Below are 26,314 nucleotides of genomic sequence, written 5' to 3'. Positions count from 1 at the left end.
CTGATCGGTGTATATATATATATATATATATATAATGTCATTTAAACCTGATGGCAGATTTGAGGTACACAGGGTTGAAGGAACATTTATACAAGATTAAAAACAAAAATCTGCTTCTTATGAAGGAAATTCTTGTAAGCAGATGGAAACCAGCAGATGGAAGAGACTCAAAGGACACAATTAAAAGCAGAAATGTTTACTAGTTAGGAGTTCAAGGAGGAAGAGAATCACAGTAATTTTCCTCCATCAATACGGTGCTATTTACAGAAGTCACCTTCTCAGCCAAGGTTGTTCTGTCATTAGAACCCTGTGGCCCTGAATGCTGCGGCAGATAAACATGTTGTCCTCGTCTACGTGACTTGTTTGCAGTGTTTAGCAACACAGCCTCTTACATAAAACCGTCAATAGAGTCACAGTGACCCTGTGGACCTCTGACCAGAACAGCGGAGGCAGAAATAAATCCATCTACAGTTATCAGTTTATCAACAAATCAATCAAATGAGCTTCCACTTTACAAAAACATCAAACTGCTGTTAACCCCCAGCAGCAGATCTGCAAGTTAAAAGAATTTAAATATTAAATGGAGGGAAAATAGAACAACTGATATCAAAAGAGAGGCAGGAAGTGTTTTTACTGTTCCTAAAATCACAGAAAAACAGCATTCATTTACGTTTACAACTGGAGAAAACGTTCACATCAAAAACCATGTTTTAATAAATGGTGGACCATAAAATTGCACTGTTTGGGCTGCTGTTTAAATGAGCAACAATAGAACTATTTTACAGATAATTGCAATTATTTGAAAAAAAAGTGTAAATTCAGAATTGAACATTTAAAGTGTATAAAGTCTTATTATACAGTTTATTCTTGTTTTGTTAAAATACAGATAATAGCGAGTGAAAAGTGAGGAAATAATGTATGAATTCACATTTAATTGTTAACGTCTACATCAAAACTTTTGCTTTTCTTTATATTTGACCATGGAATTACACTATTTTTTACTGTATTTAAATCAGCAAGAATATCCTTATTTTTACAGGTGTTTGCCTTGATTTAAAAGAACAAAAATGTATATTAAATGGAAAAAATGTAAAATATTAAAAATCAAAATTGTTAAAATCAAAATTGTTACTGATTTTTAAATCAGTAAATTTTTAAATTTACTGATTTTTTTCCATTTTTAAAAACTAGCATTTTGTTCTTTTACAACTTTGATCATACAAAATGATTCTACTAATCATTACTAATTTTACAGGGAGGGGAAAAAGTATGTTAAGAATTTTAAATTGTCATTTCACAGATTTTTGTTACCGTTTGGTTGAATTAAATATTATTATTTTACAGATATTGTCATTAATTGAAAGACAAATTATGCACATTCAGGTTTGAAAAATAGTGCATCATTTTTAAAATACTGTTTTATAGATTTTTTCCCAGCTTTGTTTAATGAAATTACAACTTTACAAATATTTGTCCTTTTTTTGAAAGAAAAAAAATTATATTAAGAATTTTAAACTTTCATTTTACAGATTTTTGTTCCAGGTTCTGCTAAATTAAATATTATTATTTTACAAATACTGTCATTATTTGAAAGACAAATTATGCACATAGAGGTTTGAAAAAGAGTACAGAATTTTTTTTGTTATTTTATAGATTTTTCCCTGCTTTCATAAATTATATATGATTATTTTACAGATATTTGTCCTTAATCATGAAATAAAAATAAATATGGATATTAAGAATTTTTTAAAAAAATAGTTTAAAATAAATAATGTACATTAAGGTTTAAAAAATAGTAAATCTTTTTAAAATACAATTTTACAGATTTTTTCCTGTTTTAAATAAAATATTATTTCACAGATATCCATCTTTTTTTAAAAGAAAAAATGTGTATTAAGAAGTGAAAAACAGTACGACTACTACTACGAATAATAATAATAATTATGATGATAATCATAACATGTTACTTTACAGATCTCCTGTTTTGTGAAATTACATATAAAAATCACTGAAAAAAGTATAAATGTACATGGCTGTATGTGGCTGTAAAAAAAAAAGAAACTTTCTCCTTTCCTTTTAGAAAACATGGAAACTTATGGGAATAGGTGTGGGGAATGTTAAATTACAGACAATAACTGGTAAAAGGGAAGAGAATATGCGTCACAATAAAGCAACAAAAAGGACAGAAACTGAAAAAGAAAAGCTACCGATGCCGTTTTTCCACACAAACAGCAGCTATTAACCCCAATCAGCGTGTAATCACAGAGACCAGGCTGCTCTACATGGATTCAGACACACATCCTCTCACGTCTCCGACCATCCATCCTTTCTCTTTATAAATAGCCTCCTATTGTCTCCGTCTCCCCAGTAACAATAGTCAGAAGCAGCTGGGTCCAGGTGCATTGTGGGAGCTCGTCCTGTAGGTGTGGACGGCAGGAGATAAAAGACAGACGACACTGAACAGGTGTTTTATCACAGGAATCCAAGCAGCTAAACACGTAAGGTTTGTCCTGCAGGTGGGTTGTTAAATTAAAGGAAAACGTCATTCTAATTTTGTATAAACACAGAAATATTAGTCTAATATATATTGTAATATTAACAGTATGATATTAGAGGCTGCCACACCTCCAACAAGCTTGAATAGACATAAAAAATAATAATATTTAGGGATAACATGATAATAAAGAGGAGTTATTACCAACTACATGTGGTAGTAATGCAAGTACATGAATAAAATCACAGTTGTGACGATTAAAAGGAATATACAATGATGTTAACACTATTCTGTACATCAATACTGACATAAATCCACTATAGGAAGTTAAAAAACTATTATATACGCCTGTCATTTAAAGCAGCCACCGTTTCAAGTTCAGAGGTTTAAACTTTAAAACGGTTTAATTAGGTGAGTTGCAAAAGAATTCTCCACTCTACAGTCATCAGGAACATGGAGTTGAACTAAAGAGACCAGAAATGTTTACGAACCAGGTTATAAATCTGTTTATTTCTGCTGTAAGACCGGACATTTAAACATGGAGGTCTATGGAGACTGACTAGCTTCTAAATCAGCCTCAAGTGGACCTTTGAGGAACTGCAGCTGGACTCATGGTTTAGTCAGGCTGCTGCTTCATCAGGCTGTGTCTGATGTTGGCTTTACAAGAAAACGCAGAAGGTTGTGGTTCATCCTCTGGGGATCATGAATATCCAACATGTTCTGCCTGTGACGCATATTAATTACTCCATCAAGGAACACAGTGGAGTTATGTAACGATCGGTGGTTGTCTGTCTGCCCGTCTGTAACATTACTCAAAAACGGACCAAAGTGAACAAACAAGTGAACACTACGTCAGCACATGATTGTGATCCTACTACAAATCCACCGCTGCAGATTTATCAGTACTTATTTATCAGAATTGATGCAGAAAACAACCGATTAAATTGTGGGGCTGTTTCTGATTCACAACAATTCCCACCGTCCGCTACACATTTAGGTCACGTGATTCAGTATCTGTACATATTCCTAAGATAAGATAAGATAGACTTTATTGATCTCACAAAGGGGAAATTTACCGTTACAGAGCTCTTGGGAACAAACAGAGGGGTGCAAAAAGTCACGAAAGGTGCAAGTACAAGATAACTCTTATATACATTGTTATAAGATAGAAAACTTTTCTTATATACATTGTTATAAAATAAGATATTGCACATAATAACAACTACACAGTAGTGTTATACAGTCTGATGGCAGTGGGGATGAAGGACCTGCGGTAGCGCACATTGACTGTGAGGTCATTTTGTTTGTGGGTACATCTATATTAAATGGCCACATTCTATGTTACTGTGATTTCTGTTCATCAGTAACTATTGAACGAATGCTGCGTTTCTGACAATGCCATATGGGGGAATGAACAGCCTTGGAGGAGTACTGTGCTCTCTGAGTGCTTTTCTTGTTCTATAATAGAATCATTGAAACGTGTCTTCATCACAAGAACCAATCAAGAATTTTGGTTCTCTCGTAGACTTAGATCATCTGGAAATTTGATAAAAATCTGCTTCAAGCTGGTTTTTAACCCCGTTTTGACATTTGACAGCAGCAAAAAAATACCCTAAACGTCATTCTTTTAGCCTGAAATCTGGTGATTTTCCCCAAAGTGACCCAAAATGCTTTTACTTTTAATTCTAAAATGTTATACTTTTGTACAGGTGCTAACGCGTATCTATTGAGATTGGATATTGCATTTCTGACAATGCCATATGGGGGAATGAGCAGCATTGTTGTACTGCACTATCTGAGTGTGTTTCTCGTTATTTAATGGAACCAGATGGGAAATTAACATCGTCCACTGGGGATGAACACAGCTGATCAGCGATGCACCCGGGAGAAGAAAACACTCTTGAAACTCATCCTTCCCTCTTCAAGGCTTCCTAATTATCGCCTCTTTGTCAGCTGGAGCGTCGTGACAGCAACAGGCCTCGGTCGCCATGGCGCCCTTTAATCAGGAGAGTCACCTTCAAGGACGACGTCTTTTCGTCCTCATCTGTTTTTAACCAGAGTTTACCTCAACAAAGCTTTGATGTCTTCTGAAGAGGACGAATCGTGCCATCTTCCTCAAGTGTTATTGAGTGTAGGGCTGCAGCTGTTGATCATTTTAGTAATCGGGTATTCTATCGATTAATCCAGTTATTGATCCAGTAATCAGACTTTGTGCTTAGCATTACAGCATAAAAAGTGAAAGTGATTTTTCAATCCTTAAAATGTATAATTTGTCTTTAAAACAACAGTAGCTAACTACACAAATATGATTTTTATAGACAGCTGCTGTTATTTTAAAGACAAGTGATGAATTTTAAGGACAAAAAAAATCCTTAAATAATCTTTATAGCTGTCATTTTACAGATTTTTCCTTTTTTGTTAGAGATAACTATAGATAGTAAAATGTAGTAAAATTACTCAAAAATGGTAATAATTTAGTTATTGACTGAAGAAACAAAACAGAACAAAACAAAACCACTGTATCTGGACCACTGTGTCTGTAATAAAGTTTATATATATACAAGCAAACCAGCCTTAGCTGTAAATAATCTTCAAATTTTAAAAAAAAAAACTGTTTTTACAAAAAATCTATGATTTAACTGTATTTAAATCGAATAAAAATCTCATATTTATAAAGATTTGCTGTTATTTTAAAGGCAAATTGTGAGTTTTAAGGATTGAAAAGTCCTTAAATAATGTTTTAAACTGTAATTTTATTGCTACACAATTATTCTTTTTTTTTAAAAAAAAAAGAAGAAGAATTTATTCGTGGACAGAAAAAACAAAACAAAAATAGCCCAAAATTGTAAATAATCTTCACATCAAAAATCTGTATTTTAGTAAATATATAATCATTATTTGACAATGTCTCTGAAATTCTACAATTTAATTGTGTCTAAAGCAGCTAAAAAATAGATAATTTTAAAAGATATTTCCCGTTAAGTTTTTACAGCTGTTAAAAGTTACAGTACTGCATAATTTTTATCAGATGTTTTGCCAGATTTTCACAATTTTCAACATATTTTTTTTCTATTTTTCCAAGTGTAGATAAATTTCTAATGTGATGAAAACTTGTTCGGAACAAAAACATGTGATGTTTACAAAACTATTTGAGCTGTTTTCTGAATAATTACGTCCAGCTACAGGCTCCCTGCTGAGATCCACAAAGTTTCAAATCTGATTCAGAAACACTTTGACTCCAGTGTTTCTGAAAGTGGTGCCGTGTTTTCTGATCCGCAAATGAAACTCAGACGGATCTGTGCTCAGCCTCGACACACCAAACCATATTTGACAATATTAAAGAGGAAATATAAACATCCCGTAATGCTTTACAGATGAAACAGCAAATTGTGGTGATTATCCAGCAGGTCGGAGGAATGCTGCAGTATCTGTGTGTCGAGTATTTTCACTTTCATATGATTTTCATTTGGGGCGGAGGTTTGCATAATTATTCTGGCATCGGTAGCCGTGGTGACAAAGCGGGCTGGTGAACGCTCGGCGGGTCTGCGTTCTCACGGCAGTCAGAAATAACCTCGCCTTTAACAGGAAGCAGCATCCCTTTAATGTCAAAACGCTGAGGAAGAGTAAACAGCCCATTTGTCAGCTCCAGAACTGGTGTTTTTGATTTTATTTCCTGCTATAATAATCATTTTCTGAGCACTACAGTCAATAAATGTGCATTTTGGTGTTTTTTGCTCGCAGGGAGAATATCTGACCATATTTCAACAAAGGGTCTGAAAATTTAATCATATAGCAAGAAACAGAGCTCAAACTATGAGTCAGCTCCCAGAAAACCAGCTGCTAATTAGAGGTGTGATTGTAGGAGTTTCTGCGCGCCGCGAGATGTTAAAATCCAGCTTTTTCTCGTCTTCTCAAAAACCTTCTTTTTTCTTCAGACGCGAGTCGCAGCTCGGCATAAACAGACTGAGTGCATACATCAGGCGCACTGTAAACAGAGGAAGTAACACATCATTACATCCTCGACGAGACGGAGATCAGCGAGAACAAAGACAGACTGAACACTTTCAAACTGTAGTTTAGGAACACTGAGCCGCTCTGCTGCCAACATCTGCTGTGAAATCCGTTAATATGGATTCTGATATGGATCAGAGGCAGTCGGAGTGAAGTCTGATGCACAAAACCACAGTTCTTGGTCAACCCAGGGGTCTCCTCCCAGGCGGACATGTTCAGAAAATCTCCAAAGGAAGCCTCCCTGCAGGCATCAGAATCAGATGTCCCAACCACCTCAACTGGCTCCTTTCAATGCAAAGGAGCAGTGGTTCTACTCCGAGCTCCTCACCCTATCTCTAAGACTGCGCCCAGTCACCCTGTGGAGGAAGCTCATTTCAGCTGCTTGTATCCGCGATCTTGTTCTTTCAGTCACTACCCAGAGCTCATGACCATAGGTGAAGGTTGGAACATGGATGGATGGTAAAATGAGAGCTTTGCCTTATGGCTCAGCTTCCTCTTCACCACGACGGTTCTGTACAACGCCTGCATTACTGCTCATGCTGCACCAATCCACCTGCCCATCTCACGCTCCATTTTCACTCATGAACAAGATCCTGAAATACTTGAACTTCTTCGCTTGAGGAAGCAACTCCCCCCCAACCCAGAGAGAGCGGTCCACCGGTTTCCGTCAGAGAACCACGGCCTCGGAATTAGAGGTGCTGATCCAAGGTTCTGAAGCTTGATTTTTCAAATTTAGTAATTTTTTTAAAAGAAAAATGGTCAAAATTCTCTAATTCTGGCTTCTTAAACATGACTATTTCCTGGTTTCTTTTTCATTGTTTATGACAGTAAAATAAATATGTTTGAGTTGTGGAAAAAATAAGATATTCAAGGTTTTGGTCAACATTTTTCACAATTTTCTGACTTTTTATGAAGAAAATAACAGTTAGGCACAGCCCTACTGCATGTACAGAAGAGGACATTTTTAGCCAGAGTATACAACAGAGACTGCACAACATTAATCTGAGCCCATTACTGGAGAAAAATAGAAATACTCCAGTCTAATATTTTCCTTGCCAGTGAGGAGTGTTTTCTATTTGTGTGTCTTTAACAATAGTTGTGCTGTTTTAAGGCTTTTCGGTCGAGTCTAGAGTCATTTCCTTGAAGCGAAAGCGATGATCTGTTCTTGGGACTGAACACGGTGATCTCAGCCTGCTGGCACAAAAAAACACCCAGAGAGCTGAACGTAGGAGCAGCACGGCATTACTGTGAGTTTTCATAGAAGGTGCCCTCTCTGTGACCAAAAGTGAAGTCAGAACAGGTCGAAGCGGCTCATTTTTGACGGTCTAGATTCCTGCAGGTGAACTCACCGTGTCGGATGCTGGTCAGGGTGCCGGTGATGCCGCCAGCGAAGCCCCGCCCCCCGGCATCCCTCCTCTGGCTCAGTGTGGAGATGAAGGTGCCCAAAGATGGAAACGGCTGCTTGGCTCCTCGACCCAAACCCTGCCAGGACAGAAAGATCGCCGTGAGGAACAGGAGAAGGATTTCTGATTCCAGATCTTATGTTCTGCAGACTTCATGTATCCAGCCCTGAACACAAGTTTCCATCCACTTTGAAAGACCTTAAGTATCATGTCTTGGGTTTCCAGTGCTTCCTATACGTCTGACATTTACTCCACCAAGAAACACGGCAGAGTTATGTGGCAATTGGCGTCGGTTTGTCTATCAGTCTGTACTCAACACTGCTCAAAAACAGACAAACGGATTTGGATGAAATTTTCAGGGAAGGTCAGAAATGACACGACGACCAAATGATTAGATTTTGGCAGTGATGTGGTTTATACTCTGGATCTACAGATTTGTTAAATATTTTTGTATCGTTGTGAAATAGCAGCATGGCGTCACTGTAACCATGACAACAAGTGAACACTACATCAGCTGCTTGCTGACGACTACATGATTGTCATTCTACCACAAATCCACTGCTGCGGACTTATCGGGACTTAGCCGTGGGAAATGAGACCAGGAACAACTGCAGTTTTCCTCTACATTCATTTCGGTGAGGCGGGCCTTATTCCTAGCAGCCGCTCCTTCAATTTTTTTTCTTTTTTAAATTTTTATCTTTTACTGTCGTAAATACACCCCTGCACAGCTGAGTGATGCAGTGTGTCGGGTACTCGCGAGTACCAAAGAAAACTACAGATAACTATCTTACTCAGTATGTACTGTTTGATCCATCAGGTTAATACATAGACTGGGTTAATACGACGTCAATTACTCGCAAGAGCGTGGTCTTGAAAGTGACTTCAAGTCAAGCATCCAGGCACCAGGTCAGAGTAAGAGGAGTGTCGTCTTGGAAAATAGGACCGCGATTTACTGGAGGAAAGCTATTAGCTTAAAATAACTCATGATGGATTTTACAAGTCAAATAGACATTTGCAAAATATTGATGTCCAGCTAACGTTTCGTAACATACTGGTAGCTTAAGTTAATTGAGCCCAGTGCCAACTCAGTGTCGCTAACGTGAGTAAACTAATTGATAGCATTAAGCTAATATCTACATGCCATGATGTAACTGCTGACTGCATTTTCAGATGAGCTTGTTCAAATTTTTATTTTTTTTTTCATTCAGCCTGTGAAAAGCTATTTCCAACTGGCCATTCAATATATAGGTTGTACAAGTAAACTCTGCAGTCAAGTGCCATTTGTTTATGTTGCCACAGCTCCCAGAGATGCTGAAAAAAGTCTGAGAGGAAACACTGAACTGATTAATTGTGGGGATGTTTCCGAGTACATCAATTTCTGCCAACCGCCACATATATAGGTCATGTGATTCAGTATCCGTACATAACATACACATGCATAGCACATGCCTGCGCTCAGCGTAAGATCATTTCGTTTGTGGGTACATCTATATTAAATGGACACATTCTATGTTGCTGTGATTTCTGATCAGTAATGAATAAACCAATGCTGCATTTCAACAAAAACCAAATGCTGCACTCTCAGACTACTGCACTCTGCTTCACTTGTTCTAGAATAGAATCAGTGAAAAATGTGGGTCTTCATCACAAGAAAAAATCAGGAATTTTGGTTCTTATAGATTTATTCAAGATCATCTGGAAATATGATCAAATCTGCTTCAACCTTGTTTGTCATCCTGTTGTGACAGCTGACACTCTAAACGTCGTTCTTTTAGCCTGAAATCTGGTGACTTTTCCCGAAGTGACCAAAAATACTTTTGCTTTTAATTCTAAAATGTTATACTTCTGTACAGGTGCTACAACATTTTGTACACTGAGGCTGTTTCGGGTCAAATCTGACTCGTATCTATTGAGTTGGATTTTAGATCGACCAGTGATTCTAGACCCTCTGATGAAGACGGTTGGTTCCACACTAAATTTCACACAATTAAAGTTTGCCCTTTTTGAACTAGATATATACAGAAATATCATGACTTCAAATTTAGATTTGGTTATTTTTCAGATGGAATCCACTTGATGCATTGCTGAACCATCTAAAAGTTAAATATTATGTAATTTGTCCATTTTTACAGCTTCTGGCTTTGATAAATGGTGTCATTTAGGTGATTTTTAAAAAAGAGAACAGGTCTTTCAAACCTGCTAGAGGTTGAAAGGGTTAATACGCCACAACTGCTTTTAACTTATCTTAAAAAAATACTGTATTTATACCAGCGTATCTGTAACATGTCTAATAAAAACACCTATAATTTCCCAAACCGTAGCTCAGAATGAGTAACATCAAAACTAACTTAAATAAACCCCAAGTAGCTTCCATCTCCCGGCTGCATAGTTTGCTAATAAAATCACCAAACCCACTCTGTGCATTCTCCAGTGTTGAGGTTTCTCACCAGAATGGCAACTTGTTAAACAAATCCAGAGTTTCAGTCGCATGAACAGACAGTGACAACATCAAGCCAGAGCTGAACGGATCAACAGAACATTTACCAAACGTTCTCCGTGATTAATCGCCTTCTTGTCCTTTCAGAAGAGTCAGGAAATTAGAAGAGAAGGAGAAGAGATGAAGTAAGGTGAGGCAGGAGAGAAGGGAGAAGAAAGTGAAAACTAAGAGAGTGAAGAGCAGGAAAAGGGATAAAAGAGGGAAAGTAATGGAGATAGGATGAAGAATGAAAAAAGGGAAAACTGAAGGAGGATTTGAGCAGGATGACAAGAAGTGGAGGAAGAAATGGAAATGAAAGAAAAGACGGAGGGATGAGAGGAGGTGCAGAGAGCAGCAGATGTATAGCAGCCGCTCCTGACAGCAAAAACACACACATATACACATATATACACACTAAAAGACACACACTGGCGGCAGCAGGGTTGCATTTCGGGACCGCGGAACAGAAGGAGCACGGAGATGGTTAATCTGCCGTTCAAAATGAATCAGCTTCCAAAGAAATGACACCCAGAGGGAAAGTCTGAACGAAATCTTAGTCTTGGCATCGACTCACACACACTTAAACACACACCTGCTTTTCTACTGTTTAAATATCATGATAGAGTACCGTAAAAACATTTTTGCACCCGTCTGAATCTTTGGAAAATTTCCCCCACTTTAGTGTTTAAGACTATGAAATAAATCTAAATATTAGACAAAGATAACCAAAGTAAACACAGAATGCAGGTTTTAAATGATGATTGAATGTTGTAAAGGAAAAAAGCTATCCAAACCTACCTGGACCTGTGTCAATAAGAAATTGCCCCCGTTGTTAACTCACGAATTCACTGTGGTTAATCACATTTTATGGAAAGCGAGTTCAATTTCACCGACCACACCCAAGCCTGATTACCTCCAGACCTGTTCAATCAAGAAATAAATAAAACTTTTTTGACAAAATGAAGTCGGCCAAAAGATCTCTAAAAGCTGCAAAATGATCCAAAGAAATTCAAGAACAGATGAGAAATAACATAACTGACATCTATCAGAATGCGCTGAGCACAGGCGTGTGTTCTGCATGTGTACGTTATGATGGACTGAATCACATGACCTAAATATGTGGCGGGAAGCGGAAATTGATGGGACTCAGAAACACCCCCACAATTTAATCAGTTGTTCCTTGTGTCATTTCCGCCGGATAAGTCCTGATAAGTCCTCAGTGCTGGATTTGTACTGGGATCACAATCATGTGATCATCAGCAGGCAGCTGATGTAGTGTTCACTGGTTGTCATGGTTACAGTGATGCTGTGCTGCTATCTCGCAATGATACAGAAATCTTTACCAAATCCATGGATCCACACTATCAGCTGCATCACTGCCAAAATCTAATCACTTGGTTCTTGTCTCATTTCTGACCTTCCCTGAAAATTTCTTTAAAATACGTTTGTCTGTTTTTGAGTAATGTTGCTAACAGACAGACAGACAAACGTACACTGGTTGTCACATAACTCCAACACGTTCCTTAGCAACGCCAGTAATAACAAATAGAAAAATATGCAACTTTTTCAAGACGTTCTAATTTTTGAAGATGCACTAGTACGTTGATCGTGTAACGTTTAGACCATTTCCATCTTTAGATTGTGAATTATTTTACACATTATGTTGAAACTAAACCTCTTTCAGGTCCTCTCTGACAACATTTCATCTTTCATACGCCATATGGTTTCTTCAAACACAATAAAAGCTTTAGCATTGTAACACACCTCCTCTAATATGCTCTGCCTCTTTTGTTTTAACTTTTTCCTTGACCCGCTGCATTTATAAGGAAATTGACTTTTCGTTGCCGCACTGTTTCCACTTGTTGAAGAGAAAAGGCATCTGTATCCATAAAGTAGACGTGGCATTCAAAAGCCCTTCACTGCTGCAAATTAAAATGACACGTATTTCTTTACGCCGTGGCATTCAAGAGGAGTCAAAGAAAACAAAAATGCAAGTTTTTTCTGTTGGCAGAGAACAGCATAAGAAATCTTTTTTATTTTCTGGACACTCTGGCCTTCCGAAATTACCTTTACGTTTGAACGTCTTCCTGTCATGACGGATTTTAGTCTACAAAGTGAACGGTAGAAATAAACAATCACAAAGACAAACAGGAGGGAAGGTAAGGCTTGGTGGGTGTCTTGGCGCGTATACAACAAGCTAAAAATTTCATCGAAATCCGTTTTTTAAAAATGTTTTTGAGTGTTTTTGAGTAATGTTGCTAACAGACAGGCAGATGGACAAACGTATGCCGATCATCACATAACTCCAGCAAAAATGAAACAGTCCAAAAACATTTCAGCTGTAGCTTATGTTTAATTAGCGTGCTAACATGCCAATCTAAATAAACGTCAACGCGTTGCCATGCTGGCGTGTAGCTCGCTGTGCCAGACTGAAGCCTGCAGCGTGGCCGCCGTTCTTCCACCTCCTCTATAACCGACGTGTCTATAATTACACTTCTTTCTGAGCGAAGCCACAGCAGCCACATCACTCTCCGCTGCGTCTCACTCTTTCATTATCTCCCTCTGAGACCCGCCCACAGCGGCTGACTGACAGGTGAGCTCTGAGAAACGTCCAGCGTAAACAGCGCAAACACACACCGCTGTCAACAAACATCTCTTTGTGCTGCTTTTCCTCGACGACTACATCCTGGTTCACATCTGACAGCAATTAGCAGATGGAGCTGCAGCCTTTAACTCGGTTCTGTCCAGCTCTGCTCAGTCATTCGGTCTGAGAGGAAATGCTGTCATCCAGAGAGAAACCACACCAAGAAGAACATCGGATGTTCTCACAAACACTTCGCCTTCTCTCAGCTGTTAATCTCTAATCAGATCTGGTAGATCATTGTGAGACGGAAACTTTTCTCTTAATAAGCAACTTTATTGTCTTTTTCAGTCCAGCTTTTTAGTGATTCTGACCTGACACGACCTAATTTCAGTTTTTTTCTACTTAACACGTCAAACATTTTAACTCAGGGCTCTTTAAACAATCAGTGTGTTAAATCCAGAGACACTTTCCCTCATCCAGTCTGGGTAAATACGGCTGAGCTTTGCCACATTCGGCTGAGTTGTGGCACCAGAGAACCAGATGTGAGTCGACTCTCGCTGCCAGAGTTCGTGTCGGCAGATTTCGGTTGATTCAGGCAGAAAAATCAGCCTCAGCTAGCAGGTTTTGGTCTGAAACGTCTCATAAAATCCAGTTTAAGAAGCTGGTTCTGGTGCATGATTCACCACAAGTCTGGCGGCGAGTCGTGACAGATTCAGGCCAACATTTGGTTCATTTGAATGTCTGGACGATGAGATGCTCAGAACCAGAAAAAACAGAAGAATCAGACTGAAATCAAGACAGAAAACAATATCCATTATGACGGAATCTGACATGTAGTGTTTCTACAAAGACGTGAAAAAATGAGACATTGTCCGAACTGGAAGTATCTCAGCCCGAGTGACACATTCAAATCTGCAGGATTAATGAGATGAAAAGTGAAGAGAGAGAACTCAGGCTTCTGTTGAGCTTTATCTGATGCCGACACAGACACGGCTGGTCTGGACCGACAGCAAACATTCACATGTTTGACCTGAATCTACGAGGCAAATTTGCACAAAAGACACTTTCTGTCCGAGTTACTTTCTATTCAGCTCTACAGAGTTTAATCTCACTGGCTACTGATTTCATTTGTACTTGGATGAATGGGATTTGTCATGTGACGATCATAAACAAGTGTGGACACAGCTGTGAATCAGAGCACATGAATGTGTTTTCTACTAGTGACCAGCATCAAGCGCCGAGGTCTGATAACACCGAGACGAGTTGTCTTCATGAGAAAGCTGTGTAAAGGACAGATGCTGTTCCAAGTCTGCACCTGACGTTGGAATCTTCTTCAGACTTCCGAACATGAGCCTGGTGTCCAGATTTTTCTTCTCTCTTACTCCGCCAAGGAACATGGTGGAGTTATGTATTGATTGGCGCTGGTTTGTCTGTCTGTCTGTTAGAAACATTATTCAATAATGGAATAATGGATTTGGAAGAAATTTTCAGGGAAGATCAGAAATGACACAAGGACCAAGTGATTTCATTTGAGCAGTGATGCAGCTTTTAGTCTGGATCCATGGAAATCAGACCTAAACAAATGTATGTGTTCCATGTATATTTAAGATGTGCAAACAGAAGTCTGATTCGAGGCATTTCCGCCTCCAGTCTGAAAGAATCTTTACGTCTTCTCTTTCAGGTGTGGATTTAGCCCACGTGTTCGGGGAATTCAACTTAAAATGACTCACGTGTGTTGTGGAAAATCTGGATGAGCCGTAACAAAAACAGTCAAGGTCCAACAGTGTTTACCTTTGTAATTTGTTAAAGAATTAAAGAAGCAACAATGAACTACAAGAAAAGCACTCAGAGCGCAGTACTCCGTCAAGGCTGCTCATTCCCCCATATAGCATTGTCAGAAATGTAGCTTTTTTTTTTCTGTCCCAGCTGACTGAGAGTGAAGACAGGGGACACCTGGACAGGTAATAGTCTATCACAGGACTACACATGGAGACAAACAGTCACACTCACATTCACACCTACGGGCAATTTAGAGTTACCAATTAACCTCAGCATATTTTTGGACTGTGGGAGGAAGCCGGAGAACCTGGAGAAAACCCACACATGCACAGGGAGAACATGCAAAGAGATCCCAGGAAGGCCAGGAGGTGAACTGGGGATCTAATAGCTGCAAGGAAAAAGTGCTAACCAGAAAGTCTCATTAAGAAAACTAGGATAAATGTTGCTCTGATAGCCTCAGGCCGCTTCCAGAAAGCAGCATCTCTGGCTGGTTTTCTGCTCAGGTACAAAAGAAAAAGAAGCTTCTCGCTGTCTGCAAATCTTCCAATTTTATCGGTTCTCTAATACGACAGCCCCCTGCCTCCGAGAGCATTTTTTACACAACTTTTCCAAGAAGATTTCAGCAGAAGAAGAAGAATCAGAGGTTCCAGAGAAACACGCTGCAGGGAGAAAACGCTTGCAGCCTCTTTATGGCATTTCCAGACAAGCGAAGTGGATCTGAGCAATGACAGACTGTTTATTGGTCAGAACCGTCCGATCTGCACATTCCTGCTCCCTGACACAATGGAGATGACATCAACCCAAGCGGCCGGTCCGCTCTGAAGCGACACCGACAACCAAAAACGCTTCGAACACAAACTCAGAGCAGCCACTTTCCTGCTCTGCATTTAAAAACACAGCGATTACATCATCGGACAGTGGTGGAGCCGAAGTCAGGAGTCATTATGTAAGACGGGGGCATCACTTTTTCCAAACAGCCAGAAACCACGCTTTTTATTTTACTGTCACTCAGCTGCAGGTTACTTTACACTGTTTTATGCATCTTATGTTCAAATCAGCAGATAAATTTATCCTTTAAAGTTAAAAATAAACAATTTAAAACAGCAGAAATATTAATAAATATATCAATTATGGAAGAATTTAGGATCAAAATTAGAGAAGAAGCAGATACTCATATAACACTGTCCTATAGTCTCCAATTATGTCAAATTATGTGTTCAATTTGTCTCGCATAATCACAAATAATTCTGTAGAAATGCAAATCACACCAATAAAAACAATAAATTAAACAAAAAAGTTCCAGAAGCCTTCAACAAAAGTTTGAAAAACACCACAGGGAGAGAAAAGCAAGACTTTGTTAAAGCAAAATCAACATAACACTAATTAGTATTTATTAATATTCACTGTTTGGATAATCTGGACAATATAACTTGTTCTAATACATGTATGTTTGTTTGTTTGTTTGTTTGTTTGTTTGTTTGTTTTTAAAAAAAAACAAGTGATTTTAAATTAACTGTCAATTAATTTGTTGTTTTTTTTCATTTTTTGAGCAGCATCACACAACATGAATGCATCTTTTCATTTCACTGCATTAATATGAATGAATCCAGTTTCTGTATTAGTAATTACATTGTGCTCCATTAAATTGCTTTTCAGCATTTAGACGGATACTGATTCATGTTTGACTTTAAAAGTTGCTTATTCAGGAACATATCTCACTTCAGCATCAGCACTTGATGCCTCATGAAAGACATTTTCTAAACAACAAACAGTCAGTGAGGGAAAAGTCATTCTGTTTGTGTTTTTGCTAATTAACTAACGAGAAAAGGCGGTTTTCTTACAGCAGGAGGGGAGCTGTTGTAAATTGGTGGAAGCTTCTCTCGTTCCCTCTCAACTCCTGACAGCGCAGAATGTTCTCCATCCATCCTCTCGGTGTGGACGAGTGGAAAAGTTGTTTTTTTTTTTCCCCTGGAAAGACTCACTCCTCTACGGCGTCTCCGTTGCTGCTCCTCAGAGGGCTGCACATGTTTCTACCAGAGCCAGATCTGACCCCGAGCTACCCGACTGTCTGCTCGCTCTGCTCCGTTATCTCACATAAATCAGGGAGATTCACATCCTAGAGAGAACGGAGTGAAATCTACCTTCGTCGGACAGGTGAGCTCTCCGTTACGCGCACAGCTTGACGCGTAAACGTCTCCAAAAGCCGCGCGTAAAGTCTCCACTGGACGCCGTAAGGAGCCCTGAGGTCGAGTTAGTTTTAAAAGAGTTTTTAAAACACGTTCGGGGCGAGTTTCTACCCGCTTGTTCTTCTCCTCTTCCTCTCCCTCTCTGCGTCGTCTGTCGGGGAGGCAGCACAGCTGCGGGCCGGCGCCATGTTTGGAGAAGGAGGAGGAGGCGCCAACGGAGGAGCTTGGAGACGGCAGCGTCACACACGAACACGAGCACACGCACGGAAAGACAGAGGGGGAACGAACGGGAAACAGGAGTTTTGGATTCACAATAAAAGGGTAAAGAAAGAAGGAAATACCTGTTGGAAGATCTGTGCTGAACTGATGGAAACCAAACAAAACACAACAAAAATAAAATAAAGATGACACAGATTTATAAAACAGTGTATGAAACCCCATATATGTAATGGAAAGAATTAAATAAACAATATTATGGGGAAGCTGATCATCTTAATATTGTGAGAAAGACAATTAAACTTGATTATCTTATATTTTTCAATTCACAGTGTCAAAAGTTTTACATTCAACATAATAATAGTAGCTTGAATTTTTTGTGAACTCATCTTTTTGATTCATTTTTATTCGGGGATTGGAAAATAAGTTTAAATAACTAAATGGGATAAAAAAAACATGTATATTTACATCAATTTAACTGGAAAAAAGCTGTTCATGTTATTCATTGTTCGTGTCTTTGTGGTGTTTAATTCATCATTAAATGTGGTACATATGTACATGGAGAGCCGGGTTCTGCTCGAGGCTTCTTCCCTGTTAAAAGGGTGTTTTTCCTTGCCACTGTCGCCTTTGGGCTTGCTCTGGGGGTCAGGCATATGGGTTCTGTAAAGCCTCTTGAGACGATTTGACTGTAATTGACGCTATATAAATAAAATTGAATTGAATTGAATGTGTATTTACATGTTAAGTCATAATGTGAACTGCAAATAAGTTCAATTCACTACAAATGAGCAAAAATCATATATCTGCATTAACCAAACTAGAAAATATGAGTTAATATGAGCTTATATCTTTGTGGTGTTCAATGTTTAACTCATTAAATGCCTTAGGTAAGAAATTATGTTTTTAAAGGGATAGTTCGGGATTTTTGACATGAATCTGTATGGCATCCCCGTCAGCAGTGTTGTGCATTCACAGAGACTTACCCCCGACAGCATCCGGTGAGCAGAGATCCGGTCCGGTTTTGGTCCAGACGAAGGTAGTCCGGCAAGTTTGCTGGGGTCACGAAAATAAAGCGTTTTCTTCTCAAACCAATATGTGTTCGAAAGAGTGATATATTTGCATTACAAAACCGTTGTCCACGAAAAAGTCAGACCTCGTAAACGCTTGGCACTATTTTCTCTCCATTCATATCACTCCGCGCTGCCTCCAGCTGGCAGCCGCACAGGTTTCACTTTGTTTACTGCTCGTAAAGTAAACAACAACAACATGTCTGACTATGACAGCGACGATGAATATATTGACTTCAGCATTCAGCCAAGGGGATATCTTTATGAACCCGAATATACTGAAGCCGAAATTCACCAGATGGAGTTAGAACGGGCAGAGAGAGAGAGAGGGTGGACAGAGAAGTGGAACAAGTTGAAGTTGGAGCCACAGCTGGAGCCGTGAGACACCGGGTGACTGATAAATGGTGGTGTACTTGTTTCAAGTGCGAAATAATGTCGACAGAGGTGGAGTCCTATGGCTGCCACGAATGGGATCTCATCACGCCACAGATGCAAGACCTTTCAATTGATGAGGAGGCCAGCTTGCCAGCTCCTGTCTGAATCACACATCATAATGACTTCCCTGCACTCCTGAATGAGGGTGTGTTGCAGACCTTTTTCCACATTCCTAAAATAAACTGGAAGAAGCGTCCCAGGCCAGCTGGACCCGACGGTCAGTTGTCTTTTGAGTAAGTGTTGCCTCCTCAGTTTTTTGGTTGAATTTTATAACTTTATACTGTAAAAGTGAACCACTTCTCTGTCCACCCTCTCTCTCTCTCTGCCCATTCTAACTCCATCTGGTGAATTTCGGCTTCAGTATATTCGGGTTCATAAAGATATCCCCTTGGCTGAATGCTGAAGTCAATACATTCATCGTCGCTGTCGTAGTCAGACATGTTGTTGTTTACTTTACGAGCAGTAAACAAAGTGAAACCTGTGCGGCTGCCAGCTGGAGGCAGCGCGGAGTGATATGAAGGGAGAGAAAATAGTGCCAAGCGTTTACGAGGTCTGACTTTTTCGTGGACAACGGTTTTGTAATGCAAATATATCACTCTTTCGAACACATATTGGTTTGAGAAGAAAACGCTTTATTTTCGTGACCCCAGCATTTCGTGACCCTGTATAGTGTTTGTATATTCGCGTTTGCAGCCTTCGGATATTCTTTAAATTCCTATGCAAATTAGTAAGTGTACCGCCGGCGGTACACTGAAGTTTAACGGGTTAAACCATCCTGAAATGTCTCAAGTTATAGGAAATCATGTTTTTAAGTAATAATGTGGTCTGAAATGAAGTTAAACTGACTAGAAAATTAGAAAAAAAACTCATATATTTGCATTAACTAAACTTGAAATGATGAGTTCAGGTCACTACATCTGGTGGTGGAGGTTCCTCAACAGTTCAAGTACATCTGATAAATATGTGCAATAAGAGTTTTATAAACCAGAACAAGGAAGTTAAAGTCGGTCCTAAAGCAGACGAACATCCAGAGCAGAGCCTTCTTTTTAATTCTCAGCACTGTTCCTTCCTCTGTTTCGGGCCTTTTCTTCTGGCAGCTGATGCAGGAACGAGGAGCTGTGATTGGTTCTGAGTTGACTTCTCTGCTTCAGACTCTGCGTCACCGCTGCAATTTAACTTCTGTCCATAATTAGTGAGAAACAGGATCCGGGCTGCAGGCCAACTCTCACTGAACGTAAAAAAACGAGCTGAGCGGCTCCTGATGTCGCTCAGCGTGTGTGTGTGTGTGTGTGTGTGTGTGTGTGTGTGTGTGTATGTGCTTGTGTGTGTGTGTGTGTGCTTGTGTGTGCGTGGTTTCTCGGTAGCATTGAGATCGTCTGAACCCTCTGCCTGGTTTCCAAAAAAACAGCAGCTCCACCAGCGTTTCTGCAGGTCCTGGAGAAACCTTGAACATTTTTAGATTTCAGCTCTGACTCCTTAAATCTGTTTCAGTCTCGTTCACTTTAATTTCAAGGCCGATAAGACGTTAAACAACTGGAAAGAAGCGGTTGGTGGCTACAGACTTACGTTCCATTTTTAGTGACAACACAGGAGACACGACTGGATTTAGAGGTTTTATGCTCATTCAGTTATGATTATTCAAGTTTACATCCAGTTTTGTTTAAACTAATACACTCTAACAAAAAAACTTGATACTTTTGAGTTTTATCGTATTATATTTAAAGGGGTTTCTAAAAACTAATATGAGAGTAATATACGACAAGAATAAATGAGGGTATCTGTAGATATACAAGTGTAAGTGGGGTAATGGAACACATGTATATTTATATCAAAATACATATGTAAATTGGTTACCTGTGGATGATTATATAAATAATTACACTATGAATAACTTCTAAAAACACGTGACTGTCTTAAATAAACTAAACCAGTCAAAAGTTTGGACATAGCCTTTCATTTAATCTTTATTTTCATGATTGTTTATTCTGACAGTCAATAGAAACTTTGAGGTAGAAATGTATGCAGAATTCTACTTGTAGGGGGGTTGTAATTATTCATTGTGGATTTACTGATGATCTAGTGCCCTGGTAGTTGAGATAATGATGAGTTGTCATTTTGTCATGATTCATTGCACATGGGTTGGTCACTTTGCTAAAGTGAACCAAATACACACTAAGCAATACTCAGTGAGTATCTGCACAATGTGAGAATGGGTTTGAAGGCCTATATAAAGGCCCAAAAAAGGCCACCATTGTTAGTCCAGTGAACAGCATCATGCCGCGTCTATCACATGAACAACGTCTCCGGGCACTGGGTATGGTGGAGGCCGCTTTGAGCTACAGTGATGTAGTCAGGCGTATGGGCTGTTCCCAACCCACAATCAGAAGCCTGGTCCAAAGCATGCGCCGACGGATTGCTGCCTGCATCCAAGCAAATGGAGGCCATACTCGGTATTGACTGTTGTGACTTTGTGTTTGGCAGGTGCTGTTTTCTTTTGTGAAATTTTTTATTTTGAAATCATTCTTGAAAATTTAGATTTTTGTTTCTGTATGCCAATATGCTAAACAAATGATTCATATGAAGAAAATGCAGTTTGGGGCTTCAAAATAAAAATTATGTTGAAAAATATGAATATAATGACTGTCAGTGTACATTGTAGATTCTCACTGAAGACAGCAAAACTATGAATGAACACATATGGAAAACAAAAGTAGTAAACAAAAAAGTGTGAAATAACTCAAAACATGTTTTATATTTTAGATTCTTCAAAGTAGCCACCCTTTGCTTTGATTACTGCTTTGAACACTCTTGGCATTCTCTCCATGAGCTTCATGAGGTAGAACCTGAAATGGTTTTTACTCCATAGGTGTTCATTGTCAAGGTTCATTCATGGAATTTCTTCCCTTCTTAATGGGGTTGGGACCATCAGCTGTGATGTGCAGAAGTCAGGTTGGTCCTCAGTTGGCAGCCCTATTTGACAACTGTTAGAATCCAGGAAGACCAAGAGTCTCCTCCGCTGCTGAGAAGTTCATCAGAGTCTCCAGCCTCAGAAATGGAAAGTTAACAGCAGCTCAGATCAGAGTCCAGATAAATGCCACACAGCGTTCTAGTAGCAGACACATCTCTACATCAACTGTTCAGAGGAGACTGAACCAATCAGGACTTTATGGTCAAACAGCTGCTAAGAAACCACTACTGAGGAAAAGCAACAAGCAGAAGAGATTAGTTTGGACCAAGAAACACCAGGAATGGACATTAGACCAGTGGAGATCTGTGCTTTGGTCTGATGAGTCCAAATTTGAGATCTTTGGTTCCACCTGCTGTGTTTTTGGCACGACACAGAAAAGGTGAACTATTGATCTGTACATGAATGGTTTCCACTCTGAACAGTGCACAGTGGTGGTTTGCTCTGTTGCCTTGCAGCCAGAAGATCCTCGGTTCACGCTTTCCTGGGATCTTTCTGCATGGAGTTTGCATGTTCTCCCTGTGCATGCGTGGGTTTTCTCCGGGTTCTCCGGCTTCCTCCCACAGTCCAAAAACATGGTGAGGTTAACTGGTGATTCTAAATCGTCCATAGGTGTGAATGTGAGTGTGATTGTTTGTCTCTATAGACTGGTGACCTGTCCAGGTGTCCCCTGCCTTCACCCTAAGTCAGCTGGGATAGACTCCAGTCCCCTGTGACCCTAATGAGGATTAAGCGGTGAATAGATGATGGATGGATGTTTTATTAGAGATTCAGTTTGGTCATCGGGGGGTGGGACAAGAGAAAAATGGCATTTTACGGGGAGCTCCAGACTTATTTGGTCTTTTAAAAGCATTTTCAAGCATTCTTCTCTCCTAGTCTCAGTTAATTTACAGGTACATTTACACGACAACTGCATGTTTTAGTATTTTGTACGTGGATTATTTGAAATTTGATGGGTGGGGTGTAAAATGTCTTTCAATTCTGGAATGAGCCCTAAGGTGAATTTATCACATTCTATCACAGAGTTTGTTTGTCAGAAGTTACGTAACAACTGACTTTTTCTTTTTCTGTGGTGAAAGCTTTGCTTCATTCACTCTCTCCTGAGCGTTTTTTAAGCATCAGCTTTTCTAAAAGCGGTCCGGTCCGGCCGCCAGCTCGAGCTCTGTTTGTTTTCAGAGCTCCATCTCTGCTCAGACCCTGCAGACGTGTTTTATGGCTTCTGGGCCTCCAGCTTCTCTGCACCTGACGTAGAGAAACGCTGAATCTTCTGGGAGTTTTCATGTGAATCCTTCAGAGCAGGACCACATCAGCAGCAAACACACTTGTTGTGTCTGGTGACGGCTCACGTTTGCTGGGATTCGAACCTGCGCTGCGTTCTGGAAGCGTTACATAAGAGCAGATGGGCTGTGGCTGACTCATGGATTTATGGGCCTTGTGGGCTTCTTCTGCAAACACGTCCAGGACATGATGAGAGGGCTGGAGAGTGAACACATGAGTGAGGAGGTGAATAAATAAATCAGTGTGTGAATGAATGAAGCTAAAAAGTGACTGAGAGGCCAGATGAAGGGCTGTTTGTTCAATTTCCTGCAGAGACACATGGGTGTGACCCAGCTGACAGACTGGAAGGTTGCTGCTGTCTTCTAAAGTAGCCGTTGAGCAAAGTGACAAACCTCCACAAACCCTCCAGGACACAGTGGCTGGTCTCTACGAAGGAGCTCCAATGGGTCTCTGGGTTTAAATTTAGGGTTTAAACTGCTTCCTTAAGAAGGCAAAGCACTCATACAAAGTGATTTGGAAATGATTGAGTTTCCAAGGCTCTGCAGTGGTGACACGTTCAGGCACTCCTTGTTCATTTACAGCAGCATTTCAGTTCAACGGCCACATTCAGCCCAATTTGATCTCCAGTGGGCCAGATGAGTAAAATCACAGCATAATAACCTATAAATAAATAACCATAACTCCACCTTTTTACGTTGTTTTAGTGCAAGATGATACATTCTGATAATGTTTAATTTAAAGAACTATCTTATTATAAAACATGAACAATCTGAAATTTATTAAGAAAAATAAATTCGATTTTAGCAACATTCAGCCTCAGTTTATCATTTACACGTTACAACTTACAGATCACAGTGTGTCTACAAAGGAACACAACATTTAGTCACAGCTATCGGGAACTGAATGATGTATTTTTTATGATCAAAACACCAAAAGTCAGACAAAAAAGACCATAAACAACAAAAACAAGACAAAATATTATATTAACGAGACACAAAACGACAAAAACTGACACAAATGACACAAAACAAAACAAAAAAAGAAGAGAAAATTAGACGCAACAGTTACAAAGTGGCAAAAATAGAGACAAAAGCAAGACAAAACATTACAAAAATGACACAAATAAAACCAAGAAAGACAAAAGTGAGAAACAAAACGACAAAAAAGGAGACAAACGACACGAACCAAAATGAAAGATAGAAAAAATAAGACAAAAAAGTTTCGAAGCGACAAAAAAAATGGACAAACGAGACAAGTGACACAAATGAGACAAAAAAATGACAAGTGTGAAACAAAACAACAAAAACAATACACAAAACAATGAATGAAACAAAACACAAAATGACAAAAATAAGACAAAAAACACAAGCAAGATGTAAAGGAAACACAAAATAACAATGACATGAGACAAACGACAAAAGTCTGACAATGAACAACAAAATTAAGACAAGGTATGACAAAAACAAGACACAAAACGACAAAAGAATGATGAACAATCTACTGTTTTACTTTATGATCTAAACAACTTGTTATGGTCTAGAAATTATTTAAAATTTGTAGTTTTACAAATTTACAATTTGCAGTTCATGTCTTCTCTTTAATTTTTACACTTTACAAAGTGGGCTGGACTGGACCCTCTGAAGGGCCGGTTTTGGCCCACTTGCCGCATGTTTGACACTCCTGGTTTAGATGCTGAAATGAAACCATCTTTGTGGTGTTTTGATGATTTAAAAGACACGTTCTGGGGATGTGTGAGACTTTTATGAAGGAATTAATAATAATCTGGAACCTTTGACATTAGAGGACTGTGGTTTATTTTGTTTTATGAAGTGTTCACTGTCAGAAATTCAAAGAGCTGACAAACATTATGGAATATTGATGCTGTGGCTTTAAACATGATGAACAGCTGGCAAAGAAAAACATAAAAATTCAAAAGTTTGGAATTTCTATTGAAGTCAAAATGTCCCTTTTTCAGAAAGTTTGATTCAAGTATTTGGACTGAAATGACTGAAAGCATTCTTGTCTTTAAAAGAACAAACTAAATGTCGGTTGAGCAGTTATATAAAGCAGAAATGCAGAGAAATAAGCGACTGATCCGGCTCCACTCTCTGGTTGTTTCTGTGGAGACGTCTGAGCAGCTATAGAGCCGGTTAGCAGAGAGGAAACCCAGCAGTATTTTTAACCCGCATAAGCATCAAAGCTGCTGACCTACACAACTTTTCAAAGCCCGGGCACTTCTGGAGAAAATTACCAACAAAAAAAAGAGAAAACTTTCCTCCCTGATCCTAAAGAAGGTCCTGCACAAGAAAAGAGTAAAAGTGCTGCTTTAATAGATCTTAAATTAATTAAATTCTGTACATTCAGTCAAAATGTTCTTTTTAAAGCAAAAGTATAAAATAGACTTTATGAAATAAAGATTAAACTGAGTCTCCTGTGGCTGCCGACAGGTGGCAGCAGGTAGTTTTACTCAAGAAGTTTCTAAAAATTCCACCAAGGAATGCGACAGAGTTATGTGATGATCGGCGTCTGTCTGTCTGTCTGTCTGTCTGTCTGTCTGTCTGTCTGTCTGTCTGTCTGTCTGTCTGTCTGTCTGTCTGTCTGTCTGTCTGTCTGTCTGTCTGTCTGTCTGTCTGTCTGTCTGTCTGTCTGTCTGTCTGTCGGCAGCATTACTCAAAAACGGACTAGCAAATTTGGATGAAATTTTCAGGGAAGGTCAGAAATGACAGCAAGACCAAGTGATTAGATTTTGGCAGTGGTGCAGCTTATAGTTCACAGATTTCTGTATCACTGCAAGATAGCGGCGGCATCACTGTAACCATGACAACAAGTGAACACTACACAATTTTTTCTGCATCTAATTCACAAAAAAAAACTATGGTTTGAACATTATGTTTTATTGTGACTATTATTAGGATTATTATTATCATTATCATTGTTATCATTATTATTATTATTATTATTATTAATAATAATAAATGTAACTCTGGTTTCTGCAGAATGTGTAGAGATGTTTCAGGTTTAAAAAGAGTCAAGAAGCTTCTTGTTGCATAAGAAGAAGAGCAGCTTACTGGAACAAAAAGGTTTGGACAACTTTTTGGTCATATCTTCACCATTTTGGACATTTTTTGTTAATGTTGGACCAGTTTCAGGTCATCCTGGATGAATATTTATTATTTTTTTAGTCATTATCAGCAAATTTTGACTCATTCTTGACACATTTTTTTATTAATTCTTGCAGGTTGTGAGTCATTTTTCACACATGTTCAGTGATTATGGACGATTTAATGTCATTTTGTACAAATTCTAGGTCACTTTCAACAATTTTTGACTAACTTAAATCAAACTCTTCAGAGTCAGTTGTTGTCTCTCCCAGTCTTCTGCACATTGAAGATACTGTGAATTAGTTCTCTTCAGAAAATA

At 39.0% G+C, this 26,314-nt stretch overlaps 1 protein-coding gene across 1 annotated transcript in view; it reads right to left on the bottom strand.

Annotated features, from left to right (window-relative positions):
* hectd2 (HECT domain containing 2) overlaps positions 1–17,544 on the bottom strand; it is a 95,572-nt gene extending 78,028 nt beyond the window's left edge. Inside the window, exons 1-2 of the mRNA XM_051959947.1 lie at positions 16,589–17,544; positions 7,855–7,987 (exon numbers count right to left, since the gene is read on the bottom strand). Of these exons, the coding sequence (XP_051815907.1) occupies positions 7,855–7,987; positions 16,589–16,672 (217 nt within the window). The 5' untranslated portion in view covers positions 16,673–17,544. The remainder of the gene's footprint in view (positions 1–7,854; positions 7,988–16,588) is intronic.
* Positions 17,545–26,314: the final 8,770 nt, after the last annotated feature.

This window comes from Acanthochromis polyacanthus, chromosome 15 (assembly GCF_021347895.1).
Source record: "Acanthochromis polyacanthus isolate Apoly-LR-REF ecotype Palm Island chromosome 15, KAUST_Apoly_ChrSc, whole genome shotgun sequence".
Lineage (NCBI taxonomy): Eukaryota > Metazoa > Chordata > Actinopteri > Pomacentridae > Acanthochromis > Acanthochromis polyacanthus.
Note: the sequence above shows the minus strand (reverse complement) of the source record. Positions and strands in the feature narration are given on the sequence as shown.